Source organism: Aspergillus bombycis (assembly GCF_001792695.1).
Source record: "Aspergillus bombycis strain NRRL26010 chromosome Unknown contig00026, whole genome shotgun sequence".
Classification (NCBI taxonomy): Eukaryota; Fungi; Ascomycota; class Eurotiomycetes; order Eurotiales; family Aspergillaceae; genus Aspergillus; species Aspergillus bombycis.
This window is the reverse complement of record NW_019170028.1, coordinates 100,172-126,020: the sequence shown is the minus strand read 5'-3', so window position 1 is coordinate 126,020 and position 25,849 is coordinate 100,172. Positions and strand designations below refer to the sequence as shown.

The following is a 25,849-nucleotide window of genomic DNA, read 5'->3' as shown; positions in this document are numbered from 1 at the left end:
CCCCCCCCCCCCCCCCCCCACAGTGAAACATGTCTTTCATAGGATCCATAGCCTATATATAATGCTGTAAAGATATAGAGAAGAATACATGATTCATGCCTTGTATTCAGAAAGTATGTGAGAGGAGATGGAAAGACCCAAAAAGATATATGTACATACAACCAGTAAACCCACCTAAAGTACAGTAGATAACGAACATTGTTTTAATCCCGCTCCAAATTGATTTTTAAAATAATATCTTCGTAAGCCCACAGGGTCTTAAATGTATATAATACATGACACAAATTAATGAAAAAGATGGTAAAAGAAAACCTCGCCTCCATCCGAGCACTCATTGAAGAACGTAAGCTGGCCGAGAAATATAGGATAAGGAGACGCTCAAAAACAACTCCGGTAGTAGTAAAACATGTCAAAAACTCTAGGTCTAGCCGTAAGAGGTTTATTTCTTGTGGCGGTCGGCCTGGGCCTTGAGGTACTTCGCGATCAGTTCCTTCTGAACCTGAGGAGGGCACTTCTCGTAGTGGCTGAATTCCATGGTGTATTCACCCTTACCCTGAGTGGCCGCACGCAGGTTGCTGCTGAAGCCGAACATGCCGTTCAAACTGCAGTCGGCGTACACAGTGAACTCATCAACGCCGACTTCGGAATCATTGATGGTAGCATTGCGCTTGTTCAAAAGCGAGATGACATCACCTTGGAACTCAGCGGGAGCAGTCACAACAGTCTTCATCATAGGCTCAAGAACAGATGGGTTGCTGTCCATGAATGCCTTACGGAAGGCCTGTTGGGTGGCATTCTTGAAAGACATTTCAGAGGAATCGGTCATGTGGGTGGCACCATCATTGATGACCATCTTGCTACCAAGCACCTTGTGGCCGATAAGAGGTCCTCTCTCGCAAGCAAGATGGAAACCCTTCTCACAAGCGAACAAGAACTTCTCAGAGATACTTCCACCAACAATTTGCTCCTCAAAGACGTTGTCATCAAGCTTGCCGGTTGGTTCCATCCAACCAACCACACGGGCGTAGTCACCAGGACCTCCCGATTGCTTCTTGAGCAGATGGTCGAACTCAACCCGGTTGCCGAGGGTCTCACGGTATGCGACCTGCGGCGGGCCAGTCTCGCAGTCAACACTATATTCACGACGCATGCGCTCCACGTAAATATCAAGATGCAGTTCACCCATTCCGGAAATAAGAGTCTGTTCACTCTCGACATCGTAGGTCACGCGGAAGGTGGGATCTTCTCTCTGGAAACGAGCCATGGCTTTCGAGAATTTAGCAGCATCCTTGTTGTTCTTTGGCTTGATCGAAAGAGAGATGACAGGCTCAGGAACGAACATAGAAGACATGGTATAGCCAAGTTGCCCATCAGTGAAGGTATCGCCAGAAGCACAGTCAACACCAAAGACGGCACAGATTTCACCAGCACCGACCTCGTTAACTTCCTCCATCTCATTGGAATGCATACGGACAATGCGAGGAATCTTGATCTTCTTATCGTTACGGGCATTGAAGACATTGGCACCCTTACGGAGGGTTCCTTGGTATACACGAATATATGTCAACTGGCCGAAGTTGCTTTCTTCCAGCTTGAAAGCAAGACCAACCATTGGAAGGGACTGGTAGGGGACAAGTTTCACCGAGGCCTCATCACGCTTTTTGTCAAGGGCAAGGTTTTGCACCTCCGCAGGGTTGGGGAGGTAGTCAACAACACCGTCCAGCATAGGCTGCACGGACTTGTTTGCCAAAGCAGAGCCCATGAAGACTGGAGTGAACTTCAGGCCAATGGTAGCGCGGCGGATCGCAGCCTTCAACTGCTGCTCGGTAGGCTCTTCTTCAAGAATAAAGAGCTCGGCAATCTCATCATCCACGTCAGCGAGAGTTTCAATGAGCTTCCTCCGCCTTTCCTCTGCCGTTTTCTTGACTTTCTCAGGAATCTCCTCCGTTTCAAAGAGCTCCTCACCGCTAGGTCCCCTGTTGTAAATCGCCTTCATGCGGATCAAATCGACCACGCCCTCAAACTCGTCCTCAGCACCGATAGGCACCTGGACCGCGGCAGCGGGGATCTTGAGCTTGTTGTTGATCTGGTCGACAGCCTTGAACGGATTGGCTCCCATACGGTCCATCTTGTTGACGAAGGAGATTCTGGGCACATTGTAACGCCTCATCTGTCGATCGACGGTAATGGTCTGGGATTGGACGCCTGAAACAGCACACAGGATCATGACCGCTCCATCGAGGACACGCAGAGCTCTTTCGACTTCGATAGTGAAATCGATATGTCCAGGTGTATCAATCAAGTTAAAATGGTACTTATTTTCCTTGCCGTCCTCATCCTTCTTCACCCAGTCACAGAATGTAGCAGCGGATTGGATGGTGATACCCTTTTCACGCTCCAAGTCCATGGAGTCCATCTTAGCGCCAACCTTGTCACCTCCACGAACCTCGTGAATTGCCTTGATACGGCCGGTGTAGAAAAGGACACGTTCGGTACATGTAGTCTTGCCGCTGTCGATGTGCGCCTATAACGGAAAAACGTTAGAATGCGTCAGATCTGACGGATACTCTCGACTCATCTTACAGCGATACCGATATTCCTGACTCTGGATAGCCGTTCTGCCTCAACAGGGTCAAGGTTCTCAATGATCGCCTCCTGAGACAAGTTGTCGGAGGCAGCGGCTTCAAGACTATACAATAAGAATTGAACAGTTAGCAATTGGGTCAAAAACTAGGCAACGATAGAAATTTATGCCAATGAAAGCACTTACACAGCAGCGGCAGTACCTGAGGCATATCTCCTTTGCTGGAGGTGTCTGTTCAGGATAGACTGATAAGCCGGGGCAGCAGTGGGTGAACGGAGAACGGCCGTCGACGCGCATCTTCTGGTAAGGAAGTTCTGAGACTGGAGACGAGTGGCAGATCTGGGCAAGCCGGAAACGGCACGGTATGGCAACCGCGCAAGAGAAGGACACCTCATGACTATAGTCCACCCACACGGAAATGCTGATGCTTTGGGATCCCAAGACTCGCGATCTTTTCGCCGGCTCCGAAAAAAAGTTCGGGGAAGCCAGGAACGCCTCACGTGATGATCAGTTGATTGGCCACTCAACGACCATCAAAACATAATGCTCATCCAGGCAGGTACGGTATGTATCCATTCATTCCATTTCATGACAGTACTACAATCTTCCTGACCGCCTTTGGTTTTGCCACCGATCTTCATCTAGTATCACTTTATCATCGTGAACCCAAGTCTCTCTCACTTTTGGGATGTGTTGATCGATAGGATTATTTATTGTTACTTGCTTTTTACTGGCCCCCCTTCTATGCTCTAGACAGCCACTACAATGCGGCCATCTCTGAAATTGCTCGCTGGCGTATCCCGCGCCCAGCCGTCGAAGCTTAGGAAGCCGGCAATGAGTTTGGACCATGTCAGTAGCTCATGACTATATGATTTTAATCTCCTGTATACATTATTGACGTCTTAAGTAGTTCATCCAAAGACAGCGAGTTCTCGGCTTCTGGAGGGAGGTTACTCGAGCAATACATAGTTAGATTGTCATTGTTTTCTCTGAATTGGCATTAGTTACTGACTGGCTTGTTACCAAGAAATCCCCAAATCGTCGACGCGGGACGAATTGCACAGTTACGCTCGCCACGAGTTTGAGCGTCATCGTAATGTAACGGATTTGGTATGCACAATATGCTGTTTGGTATCGAGGTCTACCTGTGACTAACCAATCTTGACTAGCAACATATACGGTATTTACTTTCGGTAGGGCTTTGCGCATTTATAGATCTGACATGCTTCTAACGGCGCACAGACAGGGAAGTCGGAGTTTGAGACGATGAGACGGTACATCGATGAACAGGCCTCTCGCTAATTCGCCTGTGACTGTTTCCGGTTTCCGGTTTTGAATATTAGATTGAGGCCCATGAGTTTTTAAATCAATGCATCGGCACATGCACAATATACAGGGACATGTGCCTAGATGCAATGCATAGTGTGACTATATGGAGCCACGGAGTTGAAGCGTTGGAGATGAGATTATCCTATGCAATAGCAATCTCTGAATGTATATATGTACAATATGATACCCAAATTCAATTGAAAGTCATCCACCTAAGAAATCGTACAATGTTACCCTTAGCCCTATTAACCCTAGTTCCTCCTCGACAGCAACTCCTTCACTGCATCTAACACACCAATGGGCTTCTCCTCGGAACGCTCGATAACGGAGCGAGCAGTATCATGCTCAGCACTAGGCTTAGGAGCAGCCTTTCCTGCCTCCGCGGCCGCTGTCTCCATAGCCGCATGACGTTGCCGCCAGTCCCTATCCTCTTTGTCACGGATCTCCAGCTCACGCAGCCAGGCATCCCGCTTCTCCTGGCTCTTGCGCTCTTCCACCATCTGCTCGAATTCCTTGCGCTGCTGTCGCTCCGTTTTGAAGTACATGCCTCCGACAACGACGGCGATAAGTGTGAAGAACTGGGCATAGATACGGGCACGGAACATCCGGTTCATTTCGACCGAGTCACCGGCCTTCATCGATCGGTAGGCGCGGTAAAGAGCATAACTGGTAGCTGCGCATCCTGCAGTTCGAAGTCGGGTTAGAGTGGTCCGATTAGGTAAAATTGGAGCATTTAAGAATCATTCCTTACCGAGCGGAATCAAGGGTTCCTCCTTGAGACGTCTACGGAACTTCTGCAAAGAAGTCTCCTCCTCGAACTGACTAGATGTCCATCCAAGTTAATCCTTGTTCTCTGTGTTCTTTGCACGAATTATGGAGTGGTCCGGGTACGTACGGGTTGCCCTCGAATGAAGATGGAACAGGGTCACTACTCATTTTTATCCTTTTAAGTGTAAGGATATCGCGTGGGAGAAAGATAAACTTGAAAAGAGATTAGGGAATGTGAATGTTGCGAAGCGGAGAATCGGAAAGGTGGTGATGGTTTGGAGGTCTGATGCTCCGAATGAGTTTCAAAGTGGCACTCTTTGAGATGGTCAACCGAGTCAAAACCAGGGTGCAGTTGTCCAGTACATACCTTATCTGGACGTTCTTTGGATTGCCCACTTGAGTGGCAGGAGAAGAAGATGTCAAAGAGGTTGTTTTATCTGAAAAGAAGACATGACGTCGCAAACCTTGCGACTTTGGTAATTTTCGTACCGTACCATACATCATCATACGATACATCTGCTCTTGATCGCATATTGAAGATGGATCCATTGAATGGACAACTACGGATGAAAAAATGAAAGCCCCTTGATGATTTCAATCGGCTTTCTGATCTCAGAAGATACCTATTTCTTGCATCAGACCTTCCAGTTCTTACTCCATACCATACGTAGGGTCCCTTGAATGATGGGCTACCGCAATACTGCGGAGATTGAACTGCGAGAGGTGAACAATAGGAAGTGGACCTAGTTAGATGTACCTATTGAGCTAAATAGCAGCATGACTCCTATACATATATCACAAGATTTATATTATACATCAATTCGTTCACCGGTGGGCCAGAGACCGTATGATCCCCAGTCCCTCTGACTGTTATATATGTATATTAATATAGTACCTGGGACCCAGGGTAGTTGGGTGAAAGGAGCCACTGCAACTTCTGTTTCAATGGCTTTGTACGCTAGAGACATGGCAACGCGGTGTCCTTTCATTCGTCATCACCAGAGAGTGTTCTCTACATGTCGATCAAAGTATGGCTGGAGATATACTACTACTCCGCGGCGGGGGCGGAAGGATTTAGGGCTGGGAATGAGGGTTGCTGACATAACCTCATCTGCTCCGATCACGGAATTTCGTCTCCCCGCGGCGAAGATAAGTATTCATTTGCCCGTCATCTGCGACTTCGGTTTCAATTATCTTGTCCGCGCTTTGCCTGTGTGGTTTGTCTTGCTGCTTAGGATCAATTTCTGACTTGTCTCTACGTGGGCACAATCATGTCTGCAGAAACTTCTACAAATGGCACTGCGACGCCCGTCTCATCGAAGTTTAGCAACCTAGCTTTGACCGAGTACTCGACAGTGCCCACGCCTGACTCAGAACAAGAAGAACGAAAGCAACTGGGATTACTACCCAATTGGGGTATCCCAGATGCCTTTCTACTTCCCAATGGCTACCCAGATGTGAGATAACTAAATTCTCCGTAAAACGCAAAATAGTTCATCTCTGACTCACTCGCCACCATACAGTATCTCCGATTGATCTTAACATCCCGCGTTTACGACATCATCACCGAGACTCCCCTTCATCATGCAGTCAACCTTAGCAACCGTTTGGAATGTCGTGTACTTCTAAAACGGGAGGACTTGCTTCCTGTGTTCAGTTTCAAGCTCCGCGGAGCCTACAACAAGATGGCACATCTGAATCATGAGCAGAGCTGGAAAGGTGTTGTCGCATGCTCTGCAGGTGAGACTTCCCCCAAGCCACTAATATATATCATAATTGGCTTACATATTGTAAAGGCAACCATGCGCAGGGTGTTGCGTATTCCGCACGTCACTTGAAGATTCCAGCAACCATCGTCATGCCCTCCGGCACCCCGGCTATCAAACACCGGAACGTCGCTCGCCTCGGTGGAAGTGTGATTCTCCATGGAGACGACTTCGACGCTGCGAAGGCAGAAGCGCACCGCTTAGAGAAGCAGCACGGATTAACAAGCATTCCTCCCTTTGATGACCCTTACGTGATCGCAGGCCAAGGAACCATCGGAATGGAAATATTGCGCCAGGCAAACTTAGAGAAGCTGGAAGCTGTCTTCTGTGCTGTTGGAGGAGGAGGATTGATTGCTGGTATTGGAGTCTACCTTAAGCGCATTGCACCTCACGTGAAGATAATTGGAGTGGAAGCACATGATGCGAATGCTATGGCTCAGTCCTTGGATTCTGGGTCTCGTGTGCTGCTCAAAGATGTGGGGCTGTTTGCCGACGGTGCTGCTGTCAAGGCTGTTGGAGAGGAACCCTACCGACTGGCTCGTGAAGTAATTGATGAAGTCATTCAGGTTTCTACTGATGAGACGTGCGCCGCGATCAAGGATGCATTTGAGGACACCCGGTCTATCGTCGAGCCGGCAGGCGCTTTGGCCCTGGCAGGTCTCAAGAAATATGTTTCCTTGTACCCCGACCCTAACCCCAACCGGGAGCTGGTTGCCATCACTTCCGGTGCGAACATGGATTTTGACAGACTACGATTCGTGGCTGAGCGTGCTGCCCTGGGTGAACGGAAGGAGGCGCTTTTACATGTGAACATCCCGGAACGGCCTGGCTCTTTCGCCAAGCTAGTCGAGGTTATTCTCCCTCATGCGGTCACCGCATTCAGCTACCGTTATGCTCGAGACGAATCGGCCGATGTCTTCATGGGTATCTCCTTGTCTGCCTCCACTGGCCAAAAGGATCTGGCGCAGATCGTGGAAGAACTGGACAATGGTGGTATGAAGGCGAAGGACTTGAGCGACGACGAACTTGCCAAGAGACACGTCCGCTTCTTGGTGGGTGGACGCTGTGATGTGAAGGATGAGCGTTTGTTTATGTTTGAGTTCCCGGAGCGTCCCGGTGCTCTGGCCAAGTTCTTGACCACTCTCCGACCCAGCCAGAACCTCACCTTGTTCCACTACCGTAACTACGGTGGCGACGTTGGAAAGGTGCTTGCTGGCATTCAGTGCCCATCATCTGAGAAGGACCACCTGGAGGCCTTCCTAAGGGATCTGGGCTATCCTTTCAGCGAGCATACCGACTCATCCACTTACCACACCTTCCTTCGTTCTTGAGTCACTCCTCAAGTGAGCTAACCTTTTACGAATTGTGTGTTGTAAAATTGATTAGGACTCATTTCAAATTGAAATTCCAGTCTGGCGTTCGGGCGGGGCATAAAATCGATAGATCTTAAGCTGGTATTAATCAGCCTTTCATATATCATACGCTAATCCAAGACTTTTTTGGTCTTTTTTTTCTTTTCCATTTTCTTGTTTGTATCGCACGATCTTGTTTCTCCCTTGTTCTACATGATGGCTTTACCAAAGGTGTGCTGCTTTATGTCGAGCAAGTAACTATAAATTATTAGTGGTACACTGTTACTTCGTACAACTCGTCATACTGAGAGACGTGGGTGACTTATCCAGATTCTTAAACGAAGGACATCGCCAGCCAAAGTTTTCACCCAGTCGCTTCCGTTAGCATCAGAAAACGAGTCGACTAGTACATGTCTCATATAGAGATCGGCCTTGTAACCCAATGTCTGCCTTATGTCTCCAATTGCATGGCATACTTTTTAAGTAAACCGTGATTGCATACTAAGCGCGTTTGCAACGCTAAGACTCTCACCAGCCTTGACAAACTTCTCGTCCGGTGTGATGCTTCCTTTGGAGTTTTGTACCATATGGACTTTTTAAACTCAGTATAAATTTCCATTCTTTAAGATCGATTTTGACTCACTGCCATGTCCTTCGCGGATATGTCGATACAGAGAAGCTGCAGTGTCGAAAACCTTTCCGCACATGATTCTACTGCCCTATGCGCCTAGCCTCCAAGACAGGACGATAAACGCTCAAACGATTCTGCCAACTTATCTATTGAATTGCAAATAGCGTCCACAGCATAAGTGGCTAGGAGCGTTGAGAGACTTTCCACTGAGCGTCTGAGTATAAGAAATGTGAACTCCAGCCTTTAGATGTGTGACTAGAACCTCCATACACCACAATAAGATCGGCATAAATAGGGCATTGATCGTAGCATTAGTTGCAGGACGTACATTAAGTAAATCGTCACGCAATGCATCTCGTCAGCACGTCTGATCCAGTCGGCCATGCCAAACATGGGTTTTCATAGCAGTGCATCCGTGCTGTACATGTTTAGCTAGACACTGATATATCTAAAGGGAATCTTAGGCCTACTTCTTCGGCCCGCCGAAGTGTCCATGAACTCATCATCACCCATGACAATGGCGCCAAATGGTGGAGACACAGCAAGATTAGAAATGCCTTCTCTCTGAGCGAGGAAGGGGATCAATTATTGTGTAAAGCAAGGTTCGCCCCCTTCCTCCTAACCCGGGTGCCCTGACACCGAACTCCAGGCCTCGTGTGCCTATAAAGGTAAATGAATGCTGTAGTCCTGGGAGACAATTTCAACAAGGCCTCGATCGTACTAGGCTCTATATAATATGACTCCCACACATCAAAGGGTACTTATATGTGCCAAGTTAAATATGATTCTTGGTCTTGATGAGCTGAATTGGAAAGTCCAGATGTCGGATGCACCGTGCTTTGTTGCTTAGAAAATTTAACATTCTTGTCATCCATCATTTGTTTCTCTGAACCAGCGAAATGGGGTTCTGGTCATTTTCAAAGAAATGAATGGATAAGAGGGATTTATATATAGGTAGATGTTCTTTAAGGACGCTGCGTTTCACCACGAGTCGAGGCTCATGATGGCCTTGGGTACTTGAGGGATGAGCATATGTTGAATGCAAAAGGTCAGGCGAGGGGAGATGGAAGATATTTATGTAGACGACAGTAGTGCATTAGAGAAAGGAGACTCTGAGAATAATCAGAAAAACACAGTTGAATGCAATATTATTCATTCCGTTGAATGCTTCGGTATACTTCAAAGCCTTGTGATTGGCCCCTGTGACCAACCAATAAAATCCCCCAAATACACCACCAATACCGGAATACCGGTGCAACCAAAACTCCGGCTCACTATTTGCTCCGAATATCATCAAACCATCAACGCGGATATCAAGAGAAATCTCCAAACCCCACCCGCCCTTATAAACCAGTCCCAAGACCAGCGCGGTCTCATCCAGAAGACACTGGCAGCCCCAATTTTTCCAACCAATCCGCCAACAACCAACAACAATGGTGTCCTTCCGCTCCCTCATCGCTCCCTCGACCGGTCTCTTCCGCCAGTTTCTCCGCAAGCCTCTCGCCGGTGGTTTCCTTGCGCGGTCATTCTCGCAATTGACGACCCTGTCTCTTACCAATGGTCTTCGGGCGTTGCGCTCCGGAAAGCAGCAGGCAGGCAATGTTAGCGTCGCATCGACGGTGAGACAGTTGGATCAGGTTCGGGGAATGAAGACCCGCTCGTCAGTAAAGCGGCTGTGCGATGGTTGCAAGGTATGAGATATTGCGTTGTTCTGTGTCCTCGTAGCTCTTTCTAGGAGGGTCGGGGGGGTAGGATTTCTGCTTTGTTAGAGATGTGGAATGCTAATACTGGAATAACAGCCCGTTCGGAGAAAGAACAGAGTCTATATCATCTGGTGAGTCTCTCCGCCGTGTGATGAAGGGACGTCACATATGCTAACATAGACTCAGCTCGAAAAACCCTAAGCACAAGCAGCGTCAAGGAAAATAAACGCAAATCGGGAGAAGTGTACGACCATTTTAATCTACTGCATTCATGCTCGATGGATATCGGAAGAAGCCAAAAACGGAGTCCTTATGACATGATGCGACACCTCTTGATACCGAAGGCAGAGATACTTTTTATGCATATACTGGATATACGGGTTCTCTTTGAGACTGGGACTTTGCGCATTTTTATTTGATTGGGATATGGGCGCTTGTATTGTTTGCATGTATATTATTAGAGCTAAGCATTTCTTCTCATTTTCCTTCCAATTCTGTCATAAAACGGCCCAATGGGGTATGTGCTCGCCGGACTCCTATTTATAAGAGCACCCAAGGTGTATGGCGTATTGTGCAATTCTCATGCACTCGCTGAGCCTCTTTCAGTGCCGGTAGCATTATGCGCATAAGGAGAAATTAAGAACTCGATTTATTTTGTTCGTCATATATACCTCTCTATGACTGCAAAGGCTCGCCCATGCCGCCAAAGGTGACACTCTTGATCGTGAGGAATTCATCAATGCCGTACTTACTGCCCTCACGGCCGAATCCACTCTGCTTGACACCACCAAACCTAGAAGCAATTAGCACTGGTGACTTGTCAGAAGAGCACGATGGTACCTACGGAGAAGCAACATCGCTGATGAGGCCAGTGTTCACACCAACCATCCCCACTTCCAAGGCTTCCGCAACCCGGAAGATGCGCTTGACATTGCCGCTGAAGAAGTAACCAGCCAGGCCAACTTCTGCACGGTTCGCCAAGTCGACAACCTCCTTTTCAGTTTCGAATGGGAACAATCCAGCCACAGGGCCAAAGGTCTCTTCAGAGGCAACCAACATGTCTTTGTTCATTTCGGTCAGAACAGTCATGTCATAGAAGTTAGGGCCCAATTCGGACAATTTACGGCCTCCAACAGCGACCTTAGCTCCCTTGGATTCGGCATCACGGACATGCTCATCGATCTTCTCGATAGCGCGTCCATGGATGACAGGGCCATGGGTAACACCTTCCTCGAAGCCTGCCCCGACCTTGAAGCCTTTAACCTTTTCAACGAAACGCTTCACAAATTCGTCATAGATACCTCTCTGCACGTAGATGCGGTTGGCGCAGACGCATGTCTGGCCTGAGCTGCGGAACTTAGAGGCAACTGCCCCAGCAACTGCAGCATCAAGGTCTTCAACATCATCAAAGACAATAAAGGGGGCATTTCCACCAAGCTCCCAAGACACTTTCTTAACGGTAGAAGACGACTGCTTCATCAGGAGCCTACCCACATTGGTCGAACCAGTGAAGGAAACCTTGCGAACTTCCGGGTGGGTAGTCAACGCTTCACCCACCTCTGGTGTGTTCTTCAAGGAAGTGACGATGTTAAAAACACCCTTGGGGATACCAGCACGGTGTGCCAGTTCTGCCAACGCATTGGCAGTGAATGGGGTTTCTCCTGGAGTCTTGACCACAACAGTGCAGCCTGCTGCCAAAGCTGGCCCAGCCTTCCGAGTGATCATTGCTGCAGGGAAATTCCATGGGGTGATCAAGCTGCAAACACCCACAGGCTGTTTAAGGGTCATAACTCTGTTACCTGCCACTGAGGAAGGGATAGTGTCTCCATAAATTCGGGGTGCCTCCTCACTGAACCACTCAAAGAAACCGGCGGCATAGTTCACCTCACCCTTGGCGTCCGCGAGCGGCTTTCCATTCTCCCAAGTGATCAATGTTGCCAAATCCTCAGCATTGTCGATCATCAACTGGTACCACCGGCGCAGCATCCGAGCACGCTCGCGGGCCAATGTCGTGCGAAATTTAGGGAAAGCCTCTGTGGCAGCCTGGATGGCCTTTTCGGTGTCGGCAGCATTGAACTCAGGGCATGTTCCGATGAGCTTTCCTGAAGCAGGATCTAAAAGAGATACAGGGATTAGAGGTCGTCTCCGCTGTTACTGAGCTTCAAGTGCCTTACCGTGAACTTCAAATGTTTGCCCTGACTGGGCAGCTACCCATTCGCCATTGACATATGCCTTCTCGATAAAGAGAGATTGGTCTTTTAGCTACAGGCCCATCATAGTCAGTCGATTTCTCAGAAATTTCCAATTGATCAACAATGGCTCTCACCTGCGGAACTGTATGGCCCATACTGTATAGTCTCTTAGCGTAAACTGGTGGTGGGATTGTAAATGGATATCGGGGTCTGGATCTGAGCAATTGCCGTGACACTGGACGAAGAAGCCTGTCCATGGTCTGAATTAATACCCTCGGCCTGATTATAAATACAAATGAGAGGGAGATTAAAAAAGCCGACTTCCGTGTGCAGACCTGGCTTCGCCTTCGGAGATGGTGCGGGGAAGCTTGGGGATACGGTCAACCACGGGAGTTCTCGGGTTGTCTTTATGGATTTGAAAGCTGAAAGGTATAGCAGGACAGGGAAGACCTTGAACCCAGACTTATATACTGCAAGTGCGAAGTCGATCCATCGTGTGGAGACTAATCATTGTTGAGAATGCCTCCGAGCTGCTCCCTGTAATGCCGTCCAGCGGGGAAGCACCGTGTCACGTGGGCCGACGTCATTTCTTTATTTTGGAGTCAGTAACCCTTAACAACGGCAGACTCGACTATTCTGAGAATCATACACACGATGATGTGTATATACTCGAATTCCTGACCCTTAATATCTTACTCTGATGTTTTCTTAGAGGCAGAACCGGGCTGTCGCCATATAGATGCTCATGAGCGACTATGAAATTATAGATGTGTAAATACATGACCATATCGGTATATGGATCTAGATCTCGGCCACCAAAGCCAATTAGAATTCTTGTTTTGAGCAGCTCCGGAAGCTTTCTCCAATAATACTCTACGGGGTTTTGCAGCGATACAGGACCGTACAATCTATTTTACGTTATCATGGGCCTTGTTTGAGATTGTTTAATTTGGACAATAGAGCTATCTTCAACTTAGGGAGGACAACAATAGTGATAACATAGAAGGGTTCAAGATAACTACAGCTGTAGCTTAGCATCATTTGGACTTGCATTATGAAGATAACTCTATGTTCTACGAGTATAGAGTGGCATGCCAGGGTTTAGATATCATTAACCGTCAGTATCGCCAGCAGGGCCGACAATGGAAGACTTGAATGTTGAGTCCGTACTCTTCAGGCGATATCCAGGATGCATGCGTTTCATGTGCAAGTTAAGGTTCCATGTCCGTGTGAAACCATTGATATGCCGAGGACACGTCCCGATGGGGCATATTATATCTTGCTTCCGGTGTTGACCCTTGCCTTTGCGCTTGGTCACCTCGTCAGTATGATCAGTAGCAGGGCTAGTAACTCGGGTGCTAGAAGCCTTCTTCACAGAGGCCGTGCGGGAGAGGGATCGTTTGGTACAAGAAGGAGAAGGAGGCGGCGGCGAAGCTTCAGGTTCCTTGGGCTCAATTTCCGCGTAGGTCCATGTAGAATCCCCGCCCTGAACTTGCTGTAAGGTACCTTCTTGCAAAACCCGAAACTCCATATCCTCACGGAACAGAGCGGCACATCTTTGTGAAGAACGCATTACCACGCTGGTGGAAAGCCGATCATAGAGGCAATTCCTAGTACTTCGCTCCAGTCGCGGAGGCCAAGACGCATACGACTTGCCGACCTTTTGCAGTCGCTGCCAGTTGAACGTCCCCGCGGCTTTGAGTACTGTGATGTTGATTGACGACGGGAGCCGAGCCGGGAAGATGTCCTTCCACTTGATGCATGCCCACTGTGAGAACGTGGACGGCTTGACCCAGTTCGGGCGGATGATCTGCGTGTGCGTTTCCTACCCCTTGACTGACTTCGCTCGGCGGTAGTTTTTACTGTTCTTCTCTTGCGGGATGAGATGCTTGAGGCGACACTCTCTGTATCTGTCTGCCACTCACTTGCGGAGCTGTCGTCCGCTCCTCCTCCACCATTGCGAGCGTTGTGAAGAGCCATAAGTAGGTCATCAAATTGGGTGAGTATATTTCGGGTCAGCGGTCGCAATTGGAGTCGTGATTTTTCATCATCAGCCTGAACGACGGGACGTAGTGAGAGCTCATCAATTAAATCGGGATCACTTTTCTGTTCCCCATCGGTGGTAGTGTTATTTTGTGCCTTGGCTTGAGACATTGCCCACTGTTGTACAGAGGAAAGTTTGTCGTCCCAAGGCCTGGTCTGGAATTTTTCCTTTGCATCCTTGAGCATTATAGCTATGAGTGATTCCTCTAACTCGGCACTTGGACGAGGGTCTGGCTGCATTCTCAAAGTCCATGCCTCGTCTTCTCCTCTACGGGCATGTTCGTTTCCGCGAGGCACCTCAGTAGCCGACATGGGCCATGCTACCCATCGCTTTGGAGGGCCAAATGATTTGGTTTCATCTTCTGATTCGCCAGCTTCGACAGCTTGCCTTGCTAGCTCACGGGCCCGTACTCGCAACGCATATGCGTTGTACAGATGAGCTGCAAGGTCTCTAGCTCGAATAGTTTCTAAAGCTTCAGCATTCTGTCTATCTTCGGCAGTCAGCTTTCTCCATTGTGATTCAGCGCCGCGGAATCTATTGGGCCGATATGCAGGAGATGATAGTGGGCTATCAATATCACTGTGACTAGTGGCGGCATTCACAGTGCTCCGGGGCACCCTCTTCTGAGAGCCTCCAGCTTCTGACCCGGACTCGTCCTCGTCACTTTCTCTGTAGGTAGAATCATCGGAATGATCATTCTCAACTATTGGTATATCTTCCATAGACACATCGGCACCATCAGAATCAAAAGTGGCGTCCCCTTGCCATTCCGGGTACGGCTGGAGATCTGCAACATCTTGGCTGCTAGAACCACCAAATATAGATGTGTGTGGCTGGGCAGACTGTGGGATGAAGCGTGGGGAACGACCGCCAGAAATTGAGGACATGCCTCCAGCAGTCTGCCGGACTTGATATGGTAACCAGCCACAAGCTTAGATATACGGACTGCTGAAAACTTTCCGAGACATGAACCACTCGTACTTCCTGAAATCCTGAAAGCCGTCTGATCCAATCAACTTCCAGATAACGATACTAATAAATTTCTTCAGTGGAAGTATACAGTCCCAGGCGGCGCAAAACAGACGGGTTTTCAAGATCAGGACGCTCCACGAAGTAGAGAAGCATCCACAGACACTATTTGGGTTGAGAATGTTCGGGCCCTGGGAGTATGGCAATAATAGAAACAGAAACAGAACATGGATCCGACAAGATTTATTTGATCACGTGATCACACCTGGAGTATATGTTTTTCTTTCTAGATGCTAAGGAACGATTGGTAGTAGTCTAGGTGGGGATGGGTTTATGTAACGGAGAATAGAATTGCAACTGAATTACAGCAGATCTATGTATGATGTATGTAGAACTGATTGCTATGAACAAACACTAAATCAGAACGCCGATTTGTTGGTTATCACCGAAATCCACATAAGGATATCATTCTGTCAAACAGTCAACTTTTATGTTACATTATTTCTCTGCGCCCTTTTCAAGCTTTCTGCGCTTGGAGCGCAGCTTCGCCGCCTCTTCTGACTGCTTCTTGTTCGAGTACATCATCTTCTCTAGCAGCTTCCGCTTCTTGCGGCTCATCATCATCTTTTGCCTCTCCAGCTCCTCCTCTTCCTTACGCTTCTTGGACGCTACCTTCTTGGCCTGAGAAGACTTCTTCTTCGTTGAATCACCGGCGGCACCAGAGGAGGAGAATGGAAGACCAGCAGCTTCCGCCTCAAGTTCCTTTTGATGCTGAGTGCGAGCAGATTCCTCTTCATCATCCGATTCGGAGGCAGCTTCTTCTTCGAATCCACCAAATTCATCTTCCACTTCCTCTTCGCTCTCGTCCTCATCGTCATCAGTATCAGCAACATCCATACCTCCATCAACAGAATCATCCTCGTCCTCACTTTCCTCCTCAGCTGAGTCTTTAGCCTTGGTGTCAGTCTTCTTTCCATCAGTGGCCTCCTCCATCTCTTCATCGGAATCTTCTTCTTCCTCTTCCTCAGCTGCAATTTCAGCCTCGCCCTCCTCTTCTTGCTCAGCCAGACTAGCACGAGGATCATATGCACCCTTCGTGGCCTTGACCCATGGGCTCAGATGGGGGGGAAGAGTAGTGCCAGGTGCATACAGATCAGGACGAAGAAGCTTTCCTTCGTTGATGCAGTCCCAGATCCATTGGGGCTGAACATACATTCTGCCCGGGATACGAGTACCAGGCTTGACCTTTTGAACAGCACCAGCACCATTCTCTGAGGCGGCGGGAACAACCGGAAGCGAAGATTCTGGCAGTGCAGGACGATCAACGATTTGGTGGGTGATGCGGGTGTCAGTTTCATCGTGTGTGAACGCTCCATCACCGAGAACAGCGTCCCAGCCGATACGCTTGCAACCAAAGGCACGCAGGATGAATTCCAAGGGAGCCTTAGGAGCCTCTCGAGAAATATAGAATGTGAAGGGAGCAAACAGAGCACCAGCTGTGTCTCCGCTAATAGCGGGTTGAAGGAGTGTGTCCGCCTCGGGAGCTGCAGGCTCGAATTTGTCAATTTCTTCGGTCGACTCCTCTGTCGCCTGCACAGGTTGATCGTCCTTTGATTGGTCCAGACCGGCCGATTTGATTACCTTGTCAACCTTGGCCTGGACATCCCGGGATACTGCCTTGTTAGCCGTATTGCTTGTTTGCTTGGTGGCTTCGATAGCCTTGGTTGTTTCGCCAACCGCGCGTCCCTCAAGGGTAAATGCCGCCAATTCAGCTCCATTTTCGTCACTTCTGGTATCGAACTTGGGGGGGTATCTTAATCCAAGAGTGGAATACAGACGGAAGTTCACGAATCCTAGCAAAGTGGTGTAGAAGTCGACGAAAGTGGCCATGATTCGATAATCGACATCTCCATTTACCCGCTGAACGAATCGGTAAGGCACCAACCACATGATATCCTGTCCCTGAATGGTCGCCTGGTAGTAGATACCCTTGATTGAAAGGAATGATTTGCGCAAGGAGTTGGTGACAATCAGGTAGTGTTGGAACTCATGGCAAAGTCGTTGGCAAAGCGCGATCGTCTTGGGGGGTACATGTGCAGTGGAAGGAAGGTTCGCAAAGAGGAACAGAAGTGACAGGGCATCATCCAAGTCTCTCAGAGCGTCGATGAAAGTTGGGTAGCGCTCCTTGATAATATGATCCAAAGTGAGCTGCGGCGCATGGTTCTTCTCCAGGCGAGCAGCGTCGCTCACTTCTCCACGTCCAAGGGAGCGGGCAATCTTTTTCGAGAGCGCTTTCTGATCACGGAATTTCCGGAGGAGGGGTTCATGCAGAAGATACTGAATGTCTTTCGTGTAGTAGAAAGTAGTGCTGGCAGTCGAGTTTTTGGCGGCCTTCTTCTTGTTCCGAGGTTCACGGGGATAGATGCCTAATTGAAAACAGAAACCGCTAGTCAGCATCGATCATGGTCCACTATGAAGTATACTATGGAACATACCTTTGAAAATGCATAGTCGACGGAAGTCAGGCAGGGAAATCTGAAGCTTGCGAACTGCCTGAGTTCTAGTGATATAGTTTTTGGCCTGGCCAGAAGTTCCTGTATAATGTTATCAGCACCTGCCGGGACGAGATTGTTTAGTTGAAGCGTACCCTTCTTCTTAATTTTCGCCATCTTGGATGGGTTGTGCTGAAAGTGTTAATGGGTGGTGATTAAAGAAGGTTCTTTTGATACCGAAAAATTATGGTCGATAAGTTTTTTTTTTTTTTTTTTTGGAGAACTGAATTACTGGATGTGGTTAGCCTTTCCATTTTGGGTATGGTAATTCATCCTCCGACCCTTCAACACCGCCCACCGGTTACCTCAGCAAGCTCAGGCCCTCCGCTTAATTTAATGCAGGAGACTGCTTAATAATATGATTTATACTAACTAACTAAGTAGTAGTTATGTAGACCCACATACAGCTTTTTACGCGGGAGAGCCTCAGTTCAACGGGGCGTGTTTTGGCTACATCCCCTCATAAAATCGATAAAAGCAATAGTACTATACGACAACACGGTTAGCGGGGCACTAAAAACCGCTCCCATCGAACTGTCCTTTTGCCGCCGACCACAGTTTGCTGTGGACAATCATCCGCTTGCCCTTACCCATGGGCCATACTCTACCATCTCACAACTGAACTATATATAAACCCAACCTGATCCCCTCACACCTTTTCTCATGACCTAAATATATTTGCCCCTTCCACTGTGTAAGGTACACGGTGACCTTAGACTATTCCTACTTAGTAGGTTCTAGGGCCCGCGAGTGGTACCTCGCGGGTAATGTTGGTCTTTTGGTAAAATGCCTTGTTTCGCCTAAACCCTAGGTTAGGTGCCTTACACACTCCCTAAAACATCCTGCACGATTCGTAATATTTTTGTTCCTCCTGAAAGGCTCAGCCCCATTGGACATAGCCTAGTTTCTGTTAAAGCGGCCTAATTCGTACGCACGCGTCAGCAGTGGTATTTCTTCAATGAATCGGGTAGGACGAACCCGTCTGCAAGTTATAACCCGCTCAAACCCAATTTTCCTGGCCTCCATAAACCTGGATAAGTATCTGAACAAATTGACTTGTTGCTTTGGGAACTTCAGTGGCTTTTGGAAGATACTCTGGGCTTTCGGCGCAGAAATCGAGGAGAAAGCTAATATCCTTAAAATCGGTTCTCTTCTTCCCTCTGTAGATCGGCCATTGATTGGACCACATTTTGCATTCAGAAGCAAGACTGGCTTCAAAACCTTGATGCCTCCAACTATTTTTAACTCAGTACTCTGATCAAAGGGCCCTTGAAACAAAGTAGGTGGCGCAAGGATGTTGACCTGTACAGGTATTGTTGCCTTATAAGTTGTATGGTTTGTTCTTGCTTCAACCTCAAAGTCAGAGGAGGCACGCAGCAACTGCCTTGTGTTTGAGATACCACCCCGAAGAACAACAAATCTACATCTTGAGTTGCCCGGGTAGAGCCCAAAACCACACATGCACTGCCGCCAAGAAGGGCATACTTTCCACAGCGAGCAAGTGCGTTTCCAACCGCCATTGCAGCTGCGCATATTTCTGCAGGGGAATGAGGAGCTGAAGAAGACATCGTGTTTTTCCTTGAAAATTGAGGTCAGTCAGTGGTCAATCCAAGATACAGGCGAGTCTTTCCCTTCTACATATCACTTGCCTTTCCAGATACACCCACGGGGCATTATGAAATTGAATCTTGTTTTGCTCTTCACTCAACTGCGCTGTTTGGAATCGTCTAACTTACTACGGAGTAATGCATTACATTCCATAAGTTTATTTATATTTTGCCCTAATGCCTTATTTACCCTCCCACCACACTTCTGTAGCACCAAATTAGTTTACCATAATACTAGTATACTTATCACTCATTCAACCCAGAGTAAACGATTACTAGACTATCTGTACCCGGCATTTCATCAATCTGGAGGAGGGGTGGAGGAGAGGGATGACATGTAACTCCGATGAATCTTTGACCACACACCCTTGCATAGGGCTGATAGTACTCGGATTTCCAGCTCCGTTGTCCACGCTGCCTGGCTTGAACACTGTGGCTCATTTGATTTAAACGGTTCACATGAAACCAAGCGCAATCATTTGAATATATATGTAATTTCTAACGTCTCGTGTTGTAGATTGATGTCGTGAAGGGGCTCGGAGTTTCGGACTGGAGATTCCCAATCTAGCTAGTAGACGAAGAGCTCGGAATAGATTATTCGGAGTAAATGGTCACAACTTCTGAGTTCCCAATCTTCTGCAGTGATCAAAGAAAACTATTTTTCTCTCAGTCTAATACCTCCGGCTAGAAATCTCTAAAAATGTATCGGCGGAACGGCAAGCCCACCTCTTGTGAGCCTTGCAGACTGTCCAAGGTGCGGTGTGATCATGCTACACCAACATGCGCCAGATGTCGTTCCCGCAGCATACCGGAGAAGGTGAGGAGCCCTGTGTACTGCTTTGGGATGCTTAAAATGACATGGAGGTTGGATTTAAATCTATTCAGTGTTATTACCATCCCGCTCCAATGACTCGTCCTGGGACAAAATACCGCCATTTTTGCATGACGAAACCATCAGTTCCTGGACGGCAGAGAAATGTATCGCTTGACAGTCCGAATACAACCTTTCTATCAAGTCATTTACATTCATCCGAGATCACACAGGGGAAGCCCAATGAAGAGCAGCTTGGGAAACCTGGAGTTCCCGGATTTGTATCGACTTCCCCCAAAATCTCGCCTGGAACAGATAAAGGCTGGATAGTTCCGTCTACATCTAGTTTTACCATAGCAGCCCACTACCTTGAGGTCCTATATGCGTCTTATTCACATTACAAGGACCTCATCTTCAACTATCTTGACCGCAGCCGATCTTTCGTCATCCCCCGGCCTTTATTATTCGAGCTGTTCTCGACTCTGTATGATGATATAAAAGCAGGGGTAGATCTTTACGCTGGCTTAACCCAGAACACACGCAAGTCCCTTCCCCCCATATCTGTAAATACCACTGTAGAAGAATTTTGTGGGTGGTTCAGAGGAGTCAATCTTCGATGGGAACTTCTTGGGGTTGTTTTCGCCCTTGCGGGTCTCGCTTCAGTTCATACTGCTGAGCCACAGAAGCCACTTGGCTATGAATCCTTTGCTACGAATATGTACACAGCCAGCAGAGCATGTATCGAGATATGTGAAGAATTTAACCAGTTGAACGACATGACCACTTGGATGCGGCATACAAATGTTGCTTTAGCATCAAACGTGTTTGGGGATACAAGTATGTGTTTCCTGGGCTCCCAACTCAATAGCCGATCTCTTACAGTCTTGCAACAGGCAGTATCCTATATCGTTGCTTCAGCTCATTAACTGCGGAGCTATTCACTTTGAGATATCACCGCCAGATATCATTACAGTCTGATGTACCTTTCTTCATGTCTGAAACTCGCAAGAGGCTCTTTGCTGCAGCAGTTTGTCGAGACATGAACCTTGCAACACTCCTTGAAAGGCCACCATTCATTGACTGTAACTTCTGTGATATAATATATCCACTCGATCTGGATGAAGAAGAGATAGTGCTGGTTGGAAGTGAGCTTAATGCAGCCCTAGAAAAATTGGATGAGGACGGTTGGAAGATCTCCTTTGAGAGAGAAAAATTACTTCGACCAGCAACAGGAATACGAATTCGTTTTGCATTATCAAGCCTTCGAGCCAAGATACTACGACTATCACTAGGAAACCGGAGGGAATGCATGACCAAGCAGCACCTGTATGTCAATACCGTCGGTACGAGCTCATCAATCGATAATAACTAACCCGTCACAGAGAGTTATACCAAGAGTACGAAAATATCTGGGCTAGAGTCCCAATGCAATACCGCTATAGGAGTGATGTCTGGGACTACCTGAGCCCGAGATCATGTGTTGTGCTCTTGAGTGCTCATTTAGATCATCTTCACTGTGGCTTTCAGATCCTACGAATGCTCCAACAGGAAGGCCAAGACACACTTACCACTATTCTGGATACTTCAATGAGACTGCTCTCAGGCATGCTTGACTTGATGAAGCAACAAGAGCGATTTATTGAGTTGCGAGAGAGGTTCACATGGATCGTACGTTCGTGCATAAAAAAAAAAGGCAGGATAAACCTTGATCACTTTCAACTGACACCTGATTTCTCTAGTTTCTGTTCTATGGTCTTCCTGGTGCCGGTACTCTCGCAACGGAACTTCACCAACACACGCTTAAGGGACTCCCTTTGCCTTCTTCTATTCCTTGTTCCCGTATAGTCCGTGATTTGAGTGTTGCAATCTCGTGGGTTGAGAAACAGAACTCACGAAACCGCTCCGATTACCAGCTATGTCTTCAAATAAGCAAGGTGATCAGTCGACTTTTAGATGATACTCTGAATCAGGGTCTAATCTCAGCGAGAGATACCAATAGTCAATTGGAGAAGGTGCAGCCAGAACAGCAGGTGGCAGAAGGTTTTCACATTGACCGATCTTCGGATGGTTCGGATGAGTCTCAGTCATTACCTGAGCCATTTACTAGCGAGGACTTCCTCAATTGGATTGACGATCTGGTATGGGATGGACAAACTAACATTAGTATGGGATTTTGAGCGCCCTTAATGATTTCTAGAGATATCGATACATCTTGAGATGACGACGTATGAATCAACGGAATGACCAGAAGAGGGTCTATAGACAAGACCATATCGAGCAATCTTGACCGGTGATCACCGGAGGTAGAACAGTCGCAGTATTTCGAGGAAGTAATAGTAGTACTACTAGTAGTAGTTCCATGGATCTGGAGGCATATCCGATGGTCCGTGCACCTACAGACGGAAAAGGCGGAGAGTCTTGGCAGGGCGATTAAATTGATATGGAAAAGGGACAGCTGGACCAACCAACTCGAACAGTTCCCCAGGCCAAAATCCACCGGGCCTGTTGACCCCGTTCGGCTATGTACTGCACTCGCAATATTTCATGATAGTGTCATGCCGGTTGATCGAAGACAAGCAGCCGTGTTCGTGGGCGCATTCGCCCTGCGGCTTCTTCTCTTGGTCCTTTTCCCGTCGCTCCCCGACTTGTTGACCGGAAGAGTTGAGGTATCAACACCGGTCAGCAGCTTCAAACGACGTGAGTGACAATGTGATCGAGAAGCAGCTGCGCTTCAATGCAGAGGTACTGACGTATATTGCCTCAGTTCAGGAAGGTCTCTTCCTATACACGCGAAATGTTTCCCCTTATGACGGAGGCGTCTTCCATCAGGTAGGAAACCTGGCCTCCATAGCTAAAATGATACTTTCCTGATACCCTATGAAGGCACCGCTTCTCCTCCCTATCTTTGCTTTGCTTCCAAACGCTAGAGAATTTCCCTTACCAACCGCCCTTTTCTACTCATTGATCGATCTTATAAACGCGAACGCTTTGATCACGATATCCGATTCAGGACAAGCAGTCTCGGGGAGGTTATTCTCAGCATTGCGGAAACACATTAGATGGGACGGGGTTTCTGTTGCAGCATGGTAATATACGTTGTTCCCTCGAGTGGAGTATCGGCTCTGACTGGTCAGGTTTCTTTTCAACCCATTTACTATCGCAACATGCCTTGGCCGGTCAACAGGCGTCTTTACCACCACCGGGATCCTATACGCACTGTCCAATGCCGTTGGTGGAAATAGTCTCAACGCCATGCTTTCCCTAGGATTCGCGTCCTACTTGTCAATTTACCCAGCTCTCTTGTTCATCCCTCTCGTGCTTCTCTGTTATGACCGACGTGCTCAAGGACCAAAGCCACCATCTGGAGTCGCCATCTTCGCCGTACAGCATCTAGCAATCTTTTTGCTTAGCATAGCCGGTCTACTTGGAATTTCTTGCTTGATAGTTGGAGACTTCTCTCAATTTATCTCTGCGACATATGGCTTTCAATTACTGGTTCCTGATTTAACACCTAACGTCGGCCTTTGGTGGTACTTCTTCATCGAAATGTTCGACTCGTTCCGGGAATTCTTCCTTGGAGTTTTCTGGCTTCATCTAGCGGCATACGTTGGTGGCCTAACCGTGCGACTGCGGAGGCAACCTCTATTTGTTATCACCTCTCTGTTGGGCATTTTCGCTGTCTTCAAACCTTACCCTAGCATCTCAGACGCCTCGTTATACTTCGCCCTCTTGCCCCTGTATAGGCATCTTTTCCCTCGTAAGTACTAAGATCTATCAGATGCCGATTTTTACTAACTGTGGATAGTGATGCGCTATACTTTCTTTGCGGTGTCAGCTCTTTTGTATGCCACACTTTTGGGCCCTGCGTTCTATCACCTATGGATCTATGCCGGCTCCGGCAACGCCAACTTCTTCTACGCCATCACCCTGGTGTGGAGCTTAGGGCTATCGATATTACTGGCAGACACCATTTTCGCCGTGCTCAGAGATGAGTGGGAGCAAGAGAATCCCGAAATGCGCGGCAAAGAGGCTAGACAAGTTTAAGATATGGTATCAATCATTATTATGTATGAATACAGCGGCCTTGATGCGAACACTGTGGCGTGTGTCAGTAATTTCCAGGCAGTTATCACCGGTTAGACCGCAACGACTTAGACAGAATCATATAGTCCGGCTCCTTCACCATCCCGTTTCGTAGTATGCGAGGTGGTGGGGAATACTCATCCTCCGTGAACCCAAGCTTATAATAAAACCTTACTGCCTTGTCATTCGATCGGAAGACAGTCAACATCACTTTCTCGAGGCCAATCCGTCGCCCAATGTTCGCCAGTCGTATCATTAACTGCGAACCAAGTCCCTGGCCTTGAGCAGCCAACGACAAGTGGATCTCATAACAGTAAATCACTTTTTTCCCATCCTCATACGTGACCATAAACGAGGTAAACCCTAGGAATTGACCGGTGGGGGGTATTGTGCCCCCTTCCGCATTTTCTATGTTCTCAGGAGTCGTCTTCGAACCCTGTCGCAAAATCAAATATCTCATATCAGGCAGTCGCATCTCCTTCAATTTTTTCTTCGGAGACCACCCCCAGCCAGACCCTTTGTAAGCATCTGAAGACGTTTCTTCAATCAACTTAAAGCAAGCCTCAAAATCCGCATCCGGAATAGAGCCAGCGGTGTAGATATCGAGCGAGTAATGTAACTCTTGCTCCTTTCCCGAGGCCGTCGGATTTTTAGCAGGACTTCTCCGATATTCGAGATCCTCAGCCGATACATATGACTTCACAAATTCGGCCAGCGATAACTTGTTGGTGCGCTCCACCAGGGGCAATCTTTTTTTGCCATCTAAGAACGCGTCAGAACGCGTCCACTCGAGCCGGTCATGCGCTGGCGGTCGCAACGCACAGGCTTGGTCCGCCCTGAAATCATTGATGCATTTGGATGTTATAATGGGTTCGCATACCTTTCCCCAGCTTCTTGCTTAATTGTTCGATTTCGCGCCTCGTCGCATCTCGCCGCGTCGATTTATTCTTCGTAACCCTGTCTTTACCGGCTGACGACATGGTAATGACGGTTTTATGTGGAAATGTATAGCAATTGATCAAGCCTGTCAATCTGCAAGACTTGTCCCTGTTATTAACTAGGTATCTTGCAGGGTAGCTTTGTGGCTTTCTTATTGTTTGGGTTTGATCGTGGTGCAGGAGGAATTCTTATTAATTGCTTTGGTGTGGTGTCCGAGCATAAATTTTGACATCCAATGAACTGATAGGAGTACTCACAGTAGGTACTCTTACTACTAGTAGTACTGCTGTACTAGTAGTATCTTCATCCTGCATGCATCAGTTGACACCGCTTTACTGCTCGTGTAGGTATGCATTTAGATAGACAGGGTCTTTTCTGTTTTTCTCTACTTCCTGTCTTATTTAAATTTTTTGAGTCTTTTTAATGAAATCCATTTCTAGGATTTTCATTGTTTGAGCCTTCGCAGATATATAAAGTTGTCCACAGCGATGAATGCGATCCCAAAATAGACACATAGAG

The 25,849-nt window shown here is 47.8% G+C and overlaps 11 protein-coding genes across 11 annotated transcripts; 5 read left to right on the top strand and 6 right to left on the bottom strand.

Annotated features, from left to right (window-relative positions):
* Nucleotides 1-439: 439 nt before the first annotated feature.
* Nucleotides 440-2,979, bottom strand: ABOM_003673 (elongation factor G; the record flags this gene model as incomplete). Its single annotated transcript, XM_022530803.1, has 3 exons — nucleotides 440-2,524; nucleotides 2,584-2,689; nucleotides 2,771-2,979. 3 exons carry the CDS (start codon nucleotides 2,977-2,979, stop codon nucleotides 440-442), a joined length of 2,400 nt encoding a protein of 799 aa, XP_022390757.1.
* Nucleotides 2,980-3,349: 370 nt separating this feature from the next.
* ABOM_003672 (LYR motif-containing protein 2) lies at nucleotides 3,350-3,886 on the top strand (the record flags this gene model as incomplete). The annotated part of the gene is made up of 5 exons (XM_022530802.1): nucleotides 3,350-3,433; nucleotides 3,495-3,552; nucleotides 3,612-3,694; nucleotides 3,754-3,777; nucleotides 3,827-3,886. 5 exons carry the CDS (start codon nucleotides 3,350-3,352, stop codon nucleotides 3,884-3,886), a joined length of 309 nt encoding a protein of 102 aa, XP_022390758.1.
* Nucleotides 3,887-4,164: 278 nt separating this feature from the next.
* rcf1 (respiratory supercomplex assembly factor RCF1) lies at nucleotides 4,165-4,849 on the bottom strand (the record flags this gene model as incomplete). The annotated part of the gene is made up of 3 exons (XM_022530801.1): nucleotides 4,165-4,595; nucleotides 4,665-4,735; nucleotides 4,809-4,849. 3 exons carry the CDS (start codon nucleotides 4,847-4,849, stop codon nucleotides 4,165-4,167), a joined length of 543 nt encoding a protein of 180 aa, XP_022390755.1.
* A 1,103-nt stretch (nucleotides 4,850-5,952) lies between these two features.
* Nucleotides 5,953-7,778, top strand: ABOM_003670 (threonine dehydratase, biosynthetic; the record flags this gene model as incomplete). The annotated part of the gene is made up of 3 exons (XM_022530800.1): nucleotides 5,953-6,138; nucleotides 6,205-6,421; nucleotides 6,478-7,778. 3 exons carry the CDS (start codon nucleotides 5,953-5,955, stop codon nucleotides 7,776-7,778), a joined length of 1,704 nt encoding a protein of 567 aa, XP_022390756.1.
* A 2,085-nt stretch (nucleotides 7,779-9,863) lies between these two features.
* On the top strand, nucleotides 9,864-10,359 carry ABOM_003669 (50S ribosomal protein L36; the record flags this gene model as incomplete). The annotated part of the gene is made up of 3 exons (XM_022530799.1): nucleotides 9,864-10,121; nucleotides 10,230-10,264; nucleotides 10,320-10,359. The coding sequence occupies 3 exons, from the start codon at nucleotides 9,864-9,866 to the stop codon at nucleotides 10,357-10,359; spliced, it is 333 nt and encodes a 110-aa protein (XP_022390837.1).
* A 449-nt stretch (nucleotides 10,360-10,808) lies between these two features.
* ABOM_003668 (NAD-dependent succinate-semialdehyde dehydrogenase) lies at nucleotides 10,809-12,480 on the bottom strand (the record flags this gene model as incomplete). The annotated part of the gene is made up of 4 exons (XM_022530798.1): nucleotides 10,809-10,926; nucleotides 10,978-12,247; nucleotides 12,308-12,395; nucleotides 12,460-12,480. The coding sequence occupies 4 exons, from the start codon at nucleotides 12,478-12,480 to the stop codon at nucleotides 10,809-10,811; spliced, it is 1,497 nt and encodes a 498-aa protein (XP_022390836.1).
* A 956-nt stretch (nucleotides 12,481-13,436) lies between these two features.
* Nucleotides 13,437-15,256, bottom strand: ABOM_003667 (uncharacterized protein; the record flags this gene model as incomplete). Its single annotated transcript, XM_022530797.1, has 2 exons — nucleotides 13,437-14,135; nucleotides 14,189-15,256. 2 exons carry the CDS (start codon nucleotides 15,254-15,256, stop codon nucleotides 13,437-13,439), a joined length of 1,767 nt encoding a protein of 588 aa, XP_022390784.1.
* A 580-nt stretch (nucleotides 15,257-15,836) lies between these two features.
* nop7 (mRNA-binding ribosome synthesis protein NOP7) lies at nucleotides 15,837-18,007 on the bottom strand (the record flags this gene model as incomplete). Its single annotated transcript, XM_022530796.1, has 3 exons — nucleotides 15,837-17,764; nucleotides 17,834-17,932; nucleotides 17,986-18,007. The coding sequence occupies 3 exons, from the start codon at nucleotides 18,005-18,007 to the stop codon at nucleotides 15,837-15,839; spliced, it is 2,049 nt and encodes a 682-aa protein (XP_022390783.1).
* A 2,396-nt stretch (nucleotides 18,008-20,403) lies between these two features.
* Nucleotides 20,404-22,485, top strand: ABOM_003665 (fungal specific transcription factor domain-containing protein; the record flags this gene model as incomplete). The annotated part of the gene is made up of 4 exons (XM_022530795.1): nucleotides 20,404-21,145; nucleotides 21,202-21,634; nucleotides 21,691-21,976; nucleotides 22,048-22,485. 4 exons carry the CDS (start codon nucleotides 20,404-20,406, stop codon nucleotides 22,483-22,485), a joined length of 1,899 nt encoding a protein of 632 aa, XP_022390786.1.
* A 378-nt stretch (nucleotides 22,486-22,863) lies between these two features.
* ABOM_003664 (GPI-anchor transamidase subunit GAB1) lies at nucleotides 22,864-24,352 on the top strand (the record flags this gene model as incomplete). The annotated part of the gene is made up of 5 exons (XM_022530794.1): nucleotides 22,864-23,005; nucleotides 23,073-23,137; nucleotides 23,192-23,394; nucleotides 23,443-24,065; nucleotides 24,114-24,352. The coding sequence occupies 5 exons, from the start codon at nucleotides 22,864-22,866 to the stop codon at nucleotides 24,350-24,352; spliced, it is 1,272 nt and encodes a 423-aa protein (XP_022390785.1).
* Nucleotides 24,353-24,437: 85 nt separating this feature from the next.
* Nucleotides 24,438-25,371, bottom strand: ABOM_003663 (N-terminal L-serine N(alpha)-acetyltransferase NAT4; the record flags this gene model as incomplete). The annotated part of the gene is made up of 2 exons (XM_022530793.1): nucleotides 24,438-25,153; nucleotides 25,272-25,371. 2 exons carry the CDS (start codon nucleotides 25,369-25,371, stop codon nucleotides 24,438-24,440), a joined length of 816 nt encoding a protein of 271 aa, XP_022390788.1.
* Between the last annotated feature and the right edge of the window lie 478 nt (nucleotides 25,372-25,849).